At 37.5% G+C, this 13,452-nt stretch overlaps 1 protein-coding gene across 4 annotated transcripts in view; it reads right to left on the bottom strand.

Moving 5' to 3' along the window:
• The window catches only part of dmxl2 (Dmx-like 2), a 140,037-nt gene that overhangs the window by 27,368 nt on the left and 99,217 nt on the right, over window positions 1-13,452 (bottom strand). For all 4 annotated transcript variants that reach the window (XM_028823544.2, XM_028823546.2, XM_028823545.2 and 1 more), the window contains exons 28-31: window positions 11,103-11,351; window positions 4,419-4,600; window positions 2,224-2,360; window positions 1,865-1,950 (exon numbers count right to left, since the gene is read on the bottom strand). In XM_028823544.2, coding sequence (XP_028679377.1) covers window positions 1,865-1,950; window positions 2,224-2,360; window positions 4,419-4,600; window positions 11,103-11,351 — 654 coding nt within the window. The remainder of the gene's footprint in view (window positions 1-1,864; window positions 1,951-2,223; window positions 2,361-4,418; window positions 4,601-11,102; window positions 11,352-13,452) is intronic.

Raw genomic sequence — 13,452 nt, 5'->3', positions numbered from 1 at the left:
ACATAAAAATATAACACATAAACCAGATCCATACACTAATGAAAGTAATAAAAGAATAGAGTAGCACTATTAATCACTGATGAAAATGGCAGTTTGGATTTAGTATTTTAAAGGAAGAACAAAGAATACTGTATAATTGTATGTATAGATGAAACTCACTCGGAACTGTTTAGCAATTTAGTCATAAATAAAAATACACCAATGTAATAGATAATGAATTAGAAATTATAAAATTCACTCTGACACATAATTTATTCTCTTTTGGATAAGACTGATACTTGCAATGGGCTGTCGGTTTGCACCTCACTATGCAAACCTATTTATGGCAAAATTGGAGGAAGATTTCATGTCAATGTGCTTCGTAAAACCAATGTTGTATCTCCGTTACATAGATGACATCTTCATAATCTGGACTGCCAGTGAGAAGGACATCCTCCATTTTCATAATGAATACAATTCTTTTCACCACAACATAAAGCTGAAGCTGAATTACTCAAAAGCAGAAGTCAGCTTCCTTGACACCACCGTTCAACTGAAAGACAACACCCTTGTAACTTCTGTTTTTCACAAACCAACAGACAGACGGACCTACCTAAGAAGTGATAGCTTCCACCCCAAACACATAAGGCGCTCCATTATTTTCAGCCAAGCAATATGGTACAATCGTATTTGCTCAGACCTGACAGACCGGGAATAACAACTGCAGGAGCTCAGACAAGATTTCATCAGACAAGGTTATACCCCCAAAACAACAGACACTCAAATAAGAAGAGCTACTGCCATACCCAGAGACAACCTTCTGGAATATAAAAACAAAGACAACCAGAACCACATCCCCCTTGTTGTCACCTATAGCCCACATCTTGAAACACTTCGAAAAATTATAAAAGAACTTCAGCCAATGCTAAACAATGACCAAACACTGAAAAATGTATTTCCTGAACCTCCCCTCCAGGCATACAGACAACCATCAAACCTTCGGCAACTAATTGTCCGAAGCTCCCTAAGTGAACCAACAGAAAATGGCACATCTCCATGCCTACAGAAAAGATGCAAAACATGTGCCCACATTTATGGTACAGACCGTATAGTTATACCACACTGCTGACTTGAACATCACATAAAGGGATCATTTTCTTGCAGATCATCTAATGTAGTCTACCTAATATTCTGCATGAAATGTCCTGACTCTGCACTCTGTGTGGGAGAAACTGGACAAACACTCCGCCAGAGAATGAATTTACACAGGGTCCACATTAAACGTGGCAACACAGATGTTCCTGTAGTGGCCCACTTTAACAGCCATGGACACTGTGAGAGAGACTTTAAAGTCACAGGGCTTATGGGCAACTTCAGAACACAGCAAGAGAGAAAAGAATGGGAAGTTAAACTCAGGCTAAAATTTAATACATTACAACATGGCTTGAATAAAGACAAGAGTTTTATGGCCAGATATGAGGATTGTTAACATCTCTCAGACTGACATAGACGACTTGACTACAGATCCACATTGTTTTGAAAAACTCATTACAAACTTCAAAAGACTTTGTTGGACAGTTATCTTATCCAAAGATCTTGACCATACATTGTTCTTCTCCCTCTTGTTAAATGAACCCTAGCCTGGAGGAATCTATTATTTTTTAAATTTAAGATTTCTCATTTAAAGATTTACCAGTGTTGTTTCTTGTCTTAGAATATGTATATAAACACAGGGAACTCCAGTTTCTGTATTACATCTTACCTGAAGAAGGGGCCTGAGTTGCCTCGAAAGCCTGCATATTGTAATCTTTTAAGTTAGCCAATAAAAGGGGTCATTTTGCTTGGCTTTTCTCTACATATAAATAGGTAAAAATATTAAAAGCACCTGCAAATTCCAGTCCAGAAATAGGAAAGAACCCTTTGACATTGTGCAATGCTAACTTGACCATTGCCACACGTATAAGTGCCCAGCTGTTGGTAGGGATGGGAGAAAGGGAAACAAATGCAGACATGTTACCAAATTTAGCTCACTTAAGAGTAATATAAAACTTATTAGTTTCTGTTAAGAATTAAACAAGCAATAAAGACTTAGTTTTGACATCAGATAGCTATCAAACTTTACTATTTTAATTATAAATTTTAAAAATTCAATATGCCAATGACTAACAAGTTACATTTTTTTTTAATAACATAGATGTTCGCAGCAGTAAGAAAAACACCAAGCTGCATCAAAAATCATCTTGCCTGTAAGAATTAGGATCAGAATGCTCTGTCATCTGAGTGTCTGACAGAAAAGCATCATCATCATCATCTTCATCTTCACTAGGCACACTTTCGTCAGAATCATATAATGCACCACTATCTGACAAAGGAAGGAATGGCTACAAAAGACAACAATTTGTAAGTATACTGTGTTTTTACATAGAAAACCTTTAGCAGATTTCATAAGCATTTCAGGTATGTCTTCAAAAGTGTACATTACAGAAAATTTGGGAAAGCACAGTAGGATGCACTACTGCCTTACAGCTCCTGGGACCTAGGTTTAATTCCCAGCCTAGGTACCGTTTATGTGGCATGCTCTCTTAAGAGTCTGTGTGGGGTTTCTCTAGAACGTGCTGTTAGCTCCTGCATTTTAAAAATTTGATGGTCAGATCAACTGTTAACTTTAAAACTGCAGTCACGTTATGTGCCTTCTGGTTACTGGGTATGTCAGACTTGACTATAAATGAAAATCGCTAGAAACGTTAGTTACATATACTGTAAAGACAGTCACACATACTAGAAGTAAATTTAACTCCACCTTGAGACAGACTGGCATGCCATTTAGGGTTGACTCCTGCTATTCACTTTTCACAGACAGTTTAACCTTTATGCGAATACAAACTTAAAATCTAGGCAAATTATATTTAATGAGGTTGGTGAGGGGCTAAGTTAAGTTATATTCAATTTGAATTCATACAAAGAAACAAATATAAGTAAATAAACAGACAGACAGTCTGAATTAACTTGGAAGTCTTTTCCGAAGCCCACTGTGCTCAAGACTGACCAGATAAAGCACTGATTCATTAACCCTTAACTACTTGCACCATTTCTCATCTCATAAGTACTTATGTGGTGTACTTTATGCACCAGTGTTAAAATGGCTATGTATATGCAATAAAATATTGCAATAATTTTAAATTGTAATGTAATTTAATACCATATTACTGAATAGTATGACACAGTACTGATCCATTTCTCCAGTGCTCACTTGTCCACGGTCACACTTTCATCCACTGCAGGATTTGCACATGGATCACATTTCACTTCAGTTGTTGAATGTTCTTTGCAGACAAAGTCATTGCGAGAAGAACATCTCATCGTTGTCATACATATGTAAGTACCCACATGGTGTACCAAATGCACCATATGGAATTTGCGACTGTGCATCCACTCAAAACTGGCTGGGGCCACACTGGAGGGAAATCATTGTGCGAGGAATCAAGCGGAGGATAGATGGCGGATGCTGCTGGCAGGTTCAAGTAAAATGACACTGGACAAAAACAACTGAGATTGGTGTAGAAAATACACCAGTGCGAGTAGTTAAGGGTTAAAGAAAAGCAGTGTATTGAATTCCCATCCTGCGGTGGGTTGGCGCCCTGCCCGGGACTGGTTCCTGCCTTGCACCCTGTGTTGGCTGGGATTGGCTCCAGCAGAACCCTGTGACCCTGTGTTCGGATTCAGCGGGTTTGATAATGGATGGATGGATGAATTCCCATCATGATAGTAGTGACAAAAGAGAAGGAAAGAGTCATTGCAAAACTGTATATTTAATAGGAAAGAGGAGAGAAAGTAGGCATGATTACAAAAGGTGGCAGTGATCAGAAAATAAAACATAGTCTGGTCAGGATTGAGACTTGAACTGCAAGGAAAATAATGAATAATCCTTAATTATAGGATTTATTAACTGACATGAGTCAATTGAACTAAGATCAGAATGAATTTGTAGATTGCTCAGGTGGAAAGGTGGAGAACATGGTGCTCCAGAAGCAAGGGTGATCTATCCAAAGGACTTTGGTCTAATCCAGTATTAGGATCAGCCTCAATGAGACCTGAAACTTGACAATCTGAATGGTCATGTTATGAAAGAATGAATAAACTATGAAATGGTGTGAGGTCAACAGCTGAAATGAAAGTAATATAATTCAGTTTCACTAATTAACCTAGCCTACAAGTCTTTGAGATATTGGAGCAAAGCTGATGTAGCTAGAGAAGATGCCCATGCTGACGCAAGGAGAAAATGCAAATTCTAAACAACCAAATGACCAACCATGGGATTCATATCCAGAATGTTAGATCAATCTCAAAAATAAAAATTTAAACAAAACACTAGCTGTAGTTATTTGTGTTTTGAGTATTTTCTTTAGAATATAAATAAATATTTTAACTTGATTTCTTACTTTTGCAACAAAGTAATCCCACATACTAAGCTCTGGTGGGATATACTTCTCCTTATAAGTTGGTCTCTCAGCAGGTATGGGTGGAGGGGTAACAGTTTCTTTAACTGGCCTTCCTGGTACAAGCATTCTCATGTTGAATCTTCGACGATGTTTATCCATTTCCTCTGCCGGAGACACAGGAGCTATAACAGAAAAAAAATTGTAAAAGACTCATAATTAAGAATAGGCCCGGCACATTAGATTATGGATTTTTTTTTTTCATAAAGCGTTATATTTTGAGTTAATCAATAATAGAAAACACACACACACTCACAAATATCGACTAATGAAATCAGTAGATTTCAGCTTAAGCTAAAACAATCAATAGAATGCATTAAACCAGGGGTCCCCAACTCCAATCCTGGAGGGCCCCAGTGGCTGCAGGCTTTCATTCTAATACTTTTTTTAATTGAGAGCCCTGCTTTTGCTGCTAATTAACTTCTTTTGAATTAATTTTAATTGACTTGCTTTCTGAAGATTTGTTCCCCTGAATGTTTTCATCGTTCCTCTGAATTGCTTCATTTCTTTCCCTAAATGGCACCCAAGCAGAAATGAAATGTGGAGTGAGCCAACAGAAGACCACCTAAGTCAGGGCCTCAAACTTCAACCAATTTCACTCCGACTAATTGCTTAATTAGGCGGCGAGTCTTGTTGTTAATTAAACCTGCTCTTTAATTCCATGGCTTGTTGCTGCTGTCATTGTGTAATAGCAGACATTTCTGAAATTGTTGCTTTTCTCCTTTCTAAAAGCGCTAATAGAATGTTTTGTGGACCTGAGCAGATCACCATTCCGAAGACCTTCATGTTTCTTTATTTCGAGATATTGCATGATGGGCAGAGTTTGCTGTTTATGTTTTGGTTCATTTTGTATCTCATGATTGTTTGGCAGCTAATTAAGGAAAAAGAAACAATTAAGGGGCTTGAGTCTTCAAGAGCAAGTCAATTAAAATGAATTCAAAAGAAGTTAATTAGCAGCAAAAATGTACAGTAATCCCTCCTCGATCGAAGTAGAAACCATATGTTTATATGGTTATTTTTATATTGTCATGCTTGGGTCACAGATTTGCACAGAAACACAGGAGGTTGTAGAGAGACAGGAACTTTATTCAAACACTGCAAACAAACATTTGTCTCTTTTTCAAAAGTTTAAACTGTGCTCCATGATAAGACAGAGATGACAGTTCCGTCTCATAATTAAAAGAATGCAAACATATCTTCCTCTTCAAAGGAGTGTGCGTCAGGAGCAGAGACTGTGATAAAGACAGAGGAAAGCAAACAAATCAATAGGGCTGTTTGGCTTTTAAGTATGCGAAGCACCGCCGCACAAAGCAGTTGCAAGGAAGGCAGCAGCTCACACCCCCTCCGTCAGGAGCAGAGAATGTCAGAGAGAGAGAGTGACAGATAAAAACAATCAAAAATCAATACGTGCCCTTCGAGCTTTTAAGTATGTGAAGCACCGTGCAGCATGTCGCTTCACGAAGCAGCTGCACAGAAGGGAGCAACGTGAAGGTAATCTTTCAGCATTTTTAGACGAGCGTCCGTATGGTCTAGGTGTGCGAACAGCCCCCCTGCTCACATCTCCTCTGTCAGGATCAGAGAAAGTCAGAGCAAGAGAGAGAGAGAGAAAGAGAAAAGTAAAAATCAATACGTGCTGTTTGATCTTTTAAGTATGCGAAGCACCGTGCAGGAAGCATATTGCTTGATAAAGCAGCCATATGTAAGCCCAGCAAAGAAAAGAGCAATGTGAAGGTAATCTATCAGCATTTTTTGAGGAGCGGCCATATCCTCTAGGGGTGCGAAGAACCCCCATGCTCACAATATATTTGAGGAGTTTTATTTAATACGTAATACGCGCTCTGGTTGGGTAGCTTCTCAGCAATCTGCCAATAGTGTCCCTTGTATGAAATCAACTGGGCAAACCAACTGAGGAAGCATGTGCCAGAAATTAAAAGACCCATTGTCTGCAGAAATCCGCGAACCAGAAAAAAATCCGCGATATATATTTAAATATGCTTACATATAAAATCCGCGATAGAGTGAAGCCGCGAAAGTCGAAGCGCGATATAGCGAGGGATTACTGTATCACTAATTAAGGAAAGAGTTAGAATGAAAACCTGCAGCCACTGGGGCCCTCCAGGACCGGAGTTAGGGACCCTTGCACTAAACTTTCCTTCTAATATGATCTACATGCAACTACATTATGAAATACAACAGTGCAAAATGCATACATTTTACACATTTAGTAAGCAAATTAAAGTAGAAAATAATTGGGAACACTGCCAGCAGGTGCTGAAAATGGCTGAAAAATCACTTTCAAATTGGGTGAGCAGAAATCAACTAATAAAAGTAATTTTAAAACAAAAATCTAACTTTTATTAGGAGAAAATGGAGCCATTCCTAACCATATCTCCCCCTCACTCAAAACAAAAAAAAAAAACACAGCATTCTGAGCAATTCACAAACCTTCTCCCAAGTCTTGAGGTTCTGTATGAAGACTGACTGCAGCTAACACAACCAATAAATGAAACATACAAAAAAATTATATGAAATGAAAACAATTGCAGTGCACATTTTCCTCAGAAACACATATGTCTTCTGTTTAAATGTTTATAACATTTTTAACTTCTGTCAAATCTCCCCTTTAAATCAGTCATTAAAAACAATACTGTACCTGTATAGACGTCAGTAAAAAGGAAAGAAAATGATTAAAATGTCTTAACAGTTCATAAGTGTGTTTTTCAAAAAAATAAATCATGCAATTTTTTTTAAACTTAAATCCATCTGTATTATATAGAGTCCCCTATTCTGCTATTTTTGTTTATTACTCTTCATATCAGGGACCCACTGAAACACATGGCTCATTCAAAAGAGATTTTGGAGCATCTCAGAACAAAAACAAAAAAAAAATGCTTTTGGAACTCAAAGTGGGAAAGTCCACAAAATATTTTATGAAGATCACAGTCAAGCAGATAGTACATAAGTGGAAGCCATCCAGTATAATCACTAGATTGGATGCACTACAAATATCACTGCTGGAGAGTACAGCACAGCGCACAAGGACACTGGGGTGACAGCTATGTATCTATAAGGCTTCCTTATATTTGACAATAAAACACTGAGAATGAGTGGTGTTAAAAAGAGATTACAAGAAATAGCACTGCTATCCTTCTCAAGTTAGTGGAAGACCATCTGGATGAAACCGAGTTGAACTTGTTGATAACATTTCAGTATTGTGTCTGCAGAAGGTGACACACAAACGTCTCATCTCATTTGTAAAGCATTAACAGAATAACATGATTGTGTAGCTGGTTTGCTCCCCCAGTGTCTATGCTAGCTACAACTTTTCAGAGAGCAATTAATTTCAAGCTGTATCACTAAGTTTTGCTGAAGAATATTGCGACATTTGTCTGTGATCTGAATCTCAACATTGAGTAATAAAGTAGGACGATGACTCCAATCGAAAACAGGGATAATCTGCAAGACAGCAGTTGAAACTAAATTAAAAATTAGAATTTCTGAGTGGCCAATTTCAAACCTTGACCTCTGGAAATAATCAGAATAAGGGGCAATAAATACAGGGACTTGGCTTCTTTTTAAAGAGGAAAACAAGGACACAATCTTGCTTTCTAATAGGCTGTAGAAATGTTCAGAGGTCAGAAATAAATACAGTTAAGATGATGACACATTAAAATGGAGAGCGGCACGGTGGCGCTGTGGTAGCACTGCTGCCTCGCTGTAAGGAGACCTGGGTTCGCTCCCGGGTCCTCCCTGTGTGGAGTTTGCATGTTCTCCCCGTGTCTGTGTGGGTTTCCTCTGGGTGCTGCAGTTTCCTCCTACAGTCCAAGGACATGCAGGTTAGGTGCATTGGCGATTCCAAATTGTCCCTAGTGTGTGCTTGGTATGTGTGTGTGTGCCCTGCGGTGGGCTGGCGCCCGGTCTGGGGTTTGTTCCTGCCTTGCACCGTGCTCTGGCTGGGATTGGCTCCAGCAGACCACCGTGACCCTGTGTTCGGATATAGCAGGTTGGAAAATGACTGACTGACTGACTGACATTACAATGGCTTCTAGTTAGAGGCGATGTCAAACTTGATGACTGCATTGCTGAACTCGTGTATGTGTACCTAAGATTATGCAACTCAGTTACAACTTTCAAGCACTGTTTCACATTTCCAAAGTATCGCTTGCTCACCCCTTTCTCTGACAGCCAATAACGTGCTGTCGGACAGAGCTGGTGCTCTAAGAAAGCTTTACAAGTACATGGAATTCAAATGCAATCTCAGCTTTTTTTTCTATTCTGTCATGGTACATAAAACACAAAACATTAGACAGATGAACCTCTCCTGTTTGCAAGGCCCAAATCATCCACATTCCTTATTCCTTGTAACTGCATGATATGCATTGTAATTCTGGACGAGTGCTCATTGGTCTTAAACTCTCACACACACACAAGCCTAACCCTTTTTCACTTAAGACAAAAATCAAACCAAGCAGTCCTAATTGTGAAACTTTAGCTGCACATACTGAACATCGCTGTTTTCTTCATAACAAATGAGAACTCTTGTTACGGAACAGCTGGACTGAGCCACAGGGGATATCAGACTACAGAACTGAAGGTGACTGGAGCACAAAACAGCTGCATTTAAATGTCTAAGATTACGTAAATGAAGTCTGTGACAGAAAAGAGCTGGAAAAGTCATGTCATGTGACAGGGCCTTTAGAGTAATAACATTAGATAGTTTCTGAAAGAGAATCAAGTTATCTCTACTTAATAATCGAAGACAGACTTACTGTCTTTGTGGAAAATGTAACTCCAGACTACCCAAAAAATGGACAATGTTATACTTTGCAAAACACAACACACAATGCACACCAGCACACAATTCAAACTACACTAAAAGGATTTCTTTTTTGTTTGTGAATGTTCAAGAAAACTTTCAATTTAAGGTTTTATGCTCACAAACATAAAAAAAATTAAAAATCACGCAAAACACTCAGCACGTCAACAAAGGCACACGATACTCACAGCTGTGATCAGATGGGTTTTCATCTGACCCTTCATTGGCTACCAGAGTAGTAGAAGTTGGTATTTGCAATGCTATTTCCTGGTCAGTAACTGAGGTCTTATCAGCACTCTGGTCTTTCCCTATTCCAGGTAAGCATTCCATTTTACCTGATCCCAACATACATTTTAAAGAAAAATGCACTTATGAAGAAACATTGAATATGACCACAATCTATAGCTTTATTTTATTTCTATGAATGCAATCTTGATTAGTACCCTGTATTACTAGGAATAGTCTGTAATCTCCACAAACCTATAGAATTAAAAAAAAAAAAAACACTGAAAACGGATGGGTGTCTGGGTTTTTCAGTTTCAGGTCTATATTTTGCATTTTCATATATAAGCATGTGTTGCAACTTAACAGATAACACGTTTAGGAAGAATACCAGTATATATCTACTTTTAATAAAACTGCTGGTATTACTTTACCAAATGTTGGTTGTACTATCGACTAGCCCACCTAACAATGGTAGTTCTTTTTTGTTTAACTTTTCACATTTTCTCAAATTTGTGTCTGTTAGTATTAAACAATGTAATATAATTAAAAAAAAAAGACTTTTATAATTGTACAGCAATTATTCCGAAACAATCAAGTGAAGAATCTCATAGTTAGTAAAGCCAAAGTTCATGGCAAGAAAGGAAGACTTGTAATGTGAAGGACTGATATCACAAGAACGCCCCTCTATTTAAGCTTAGCCATTTGTCTGAAGACTGAACCTAATTAAGGACAACTAACTATCCAAGGAGTCTCTGACAGTCAACATTACCTCGACAACAACAGTAGTATGCTGAAAATAAAGCTATAGTATGATAATATATACAAATGTCATATTTATTTTAGCAGTTGTAATATTAAGCAAAACTAAGCCTACAGATGTGGTCCAGTCTTCCAGGTAATACAGGGTGATTCAAAATTACGTTAACACTAATGGATTATTTTTATCTTGACTACACCTTTCCAGGTCGATGGATAAATTGCCATGGCCTCCACACTCCCCTAATTTGACACCCTGTGATTTCTGGTTATGGGGTATGGTGAAGGAGCGCGTATACAGCAGGAACGTTTGTGATATCAATGACCTGAAGGACAGAATACAGACTGTGGTATCATCTATTCCCTGCATAATGTGTGTCTGGGCTTTAAATGCTACTGTTGCTCGTTTGAGACATTCCTGTAAATCATCTTGCACATATGAAGTATGTTTTGTGAATAAACTGTTTCCCTCATTCAAATGTTAACATAATTTTGACTCACCCTGTATTTACAGTTTAACACTTTATTGATAACACTCCAGAGGTCGGCTTTCAATCCCAAATCAGTCACTGCATTTGAGGACTTTGCATGTTTCCCCTTGGTGTTACTCCCACATTTAAGTGATGTCCATATTAGGTGAACTAGTGCCTCTAAACTGGTCCACTATGACTGAGAGGTGGTATGTGTGCAATAGACTGGAATCCCACATATCACTGGTGTTTGCTTTAATTCCAGTGTTGTTCAGATATGCCCTAAAATGGACAAGTGGGTTAGAAAATGAATGAATGAATGGATGAGAGTGTCAAATGAAAACAATACAAAGTGCTCACCGGGTGCAATTTCCAGGGTCTTTTTAGGTTTTACAAGCACCTTTGCTCCTCCACCAAATACTGCTGCCCACATTCGATTATTCAAAGGATGTGCAGCTAATCGAAAAAGTTCATTGCTGGAATGAGTTGCAAGGCCATGTATTAACAAACTTAGATAAACTGCCACAACTGCTTCACAAAGCATTACATTCAGTTTTGGATGGTCCTCATCTTGACATGATGATAGAAGATTAACAAGTGATGAAACACCTGGCAGAAAAAAAGAAAACAGGGTTCACTCATTTATAAGTAAAAAAAAAACAAGTTTTAACCTCCTTAGCATTAGACCTAAGCATCTCTCGGGTTGTAAAAATAGTGCTAAAAATGTGTTAGTCCCGAGTGACACTTGGGCAACGGTATGGATGTGTCTCACTTAAGCATTAGACCGAGGATTACTTGGGCTGAAAAAGTGCCCATAGTGTTAGTGCTAAGTGTTACTGAGGAAACAGTTTACACGCATCTTCTCTAAGCCTCATAATGGCATCTCATTAGAAACCTCCCTCATCAGCAGTAATGATGAGGTCAATCTGTCTTCAGGCAGTGAAATTGAAATGGACAGTAAAACCGAGAGTGATTCTGATGAATCTGAAAGTGACGCTTGTGTTGCACACGTACAGTGTGCTGTTCATATTTTTATTATTTATCATCATTATTATACTTTCAACACTTTGACTTTGTACTGTTAGTGATTTGCATGCTTTACAGTAGAAAGATGAGATTTAATAAAAATGTAATTTTTCAAACCAAAAAATGCAACACTTTTCATGTGTTTTTTTTTTTTTTTTGGAGAAAATATGTAACGCTAAGGAGGCTAATATTCAAAAACACCTGGTGAAGGATTTGTGGAATGAAGTGTCAGTATCTTATGAAATATGATTTTTTATGAGATTAAACCATTACTTCTCATTTATCAGTTAATTTATATGAAAGTTTAGAAATATCTGAAGATTTTACTAAGAGAGTAATCAGGATGTACCTTTTAAGCAATGCTATGAAAATGGAAATTCTTCAGGAAGAAATACTGAAGTGACATTTGAATTTAACATTTGTAGACAATCCTATAAGCACATTTTGGAAGTTGCTACAATTAACATTTGGATAAAACACAATTCCGGGTATGTACAAGTCAGCTGTTTTTTTTTTTGCAAAGAAAGCAGAGGTATGCACTTCAGTGCTTAATGAAAATTGAAATACACTGTGAATAAAGTAAAGCACCAGCTGGCGAGACTGGCATCATCTGCATATTGAAATGATCTGAAAGGAAGGGGCCATAGATAAATATAAATTACATTTAAACAAGAATTTTTGGCTAAGCATTAATTTATTAGTTCATGTTATTCAAAGTTCATACCATTGTAAAAAAAAAATGTGGAAGTTAACTATAGGCTGAATATTAAAGGAAATTTCCCCAAATAATATTTTAGCTGCTCAGTGTTTGTCAGCTGGTGAAAGCTGACAAAAATTTAACAATCAAAGCACTGTGTTACATTGTTTTTTTAACAATGAATCTACTTTACTCTATATTTCCCCTTAAAGATATATATATATATATACACAAAACCTCTGTTCTCTTACTTTTCAGCATTAATGTTTGCATTTAATAAAATAAAGTCACCATATTAGCTGTAACTTAAATTCGTTCTGTATTCAATATTCCTAAACATTTACCAGTACACACAACCTGTAGGGTGATACGGGGCATTTTGTTGACACTACAGCAAGAAAAGTTACAATATTTTGACTGCTTCTGTATTTATAAGGTCTACTATTGTTACAGTGTGATTTGTTTAATGAAATTCATGTATGCTTAAGGAAAAATGGGCTCAATAAGTAAACAAAGCCAAAGGCAGTTAGGGAATCATTATTTCCGCTTAATATGCCTCTGTTGGAAACTTCATACTATACCAGCATATTACTGACCAAATACAGTATAATAAGTGTGGATAAATGTTAACAGTCAACTCTAGCTTGTTCCGGAGATAATATTTACATTAGTTTAAGCTTGAAGTTGAAACCAAAGACTCATTGTCGTACCTAAAATTGCTTAAATGATCACATGCTGTATTTTTCTGTCAAAAAAACACATCTATATATATATATATATATATATTATATATATATGGTTGAAATAGTTTACTGTCAAATAATGCAAAGAGTACGCGACACGTGTTTCGCCCTAATTCTGGGCTCATTCTGGGAGTACACACCCACTGCACCCCCCTCTCGGGGAATTGAACCTCGGACGTCAGCGCCAGAGGCGAAGCCTCTAACGTTGCACCACGACGTGTAGTTCATTCATTTGACAGCATGT

The sequence above is a fragment of the Erpetoichthys calabaricus genome, chromosome 17 (genome assembly GCF_900747795.2).
Source record: "Erpetoichthys calabaricus chromosome 17, fErpCal1.3, whole genome shotgun sequence".
Lineage (NCBI taxonomy): Eukaryota > Metazoa > Chordata > Cladistia > Polypteriformes > Polypteridae > Erpetoichthys > Erpetoichthys calabaricus.
The sequence above is the reverse complement of the archived record's forward strand: the minus strand, read 5'-3'. Positions and strand labels throughout refer to the sequence as shown.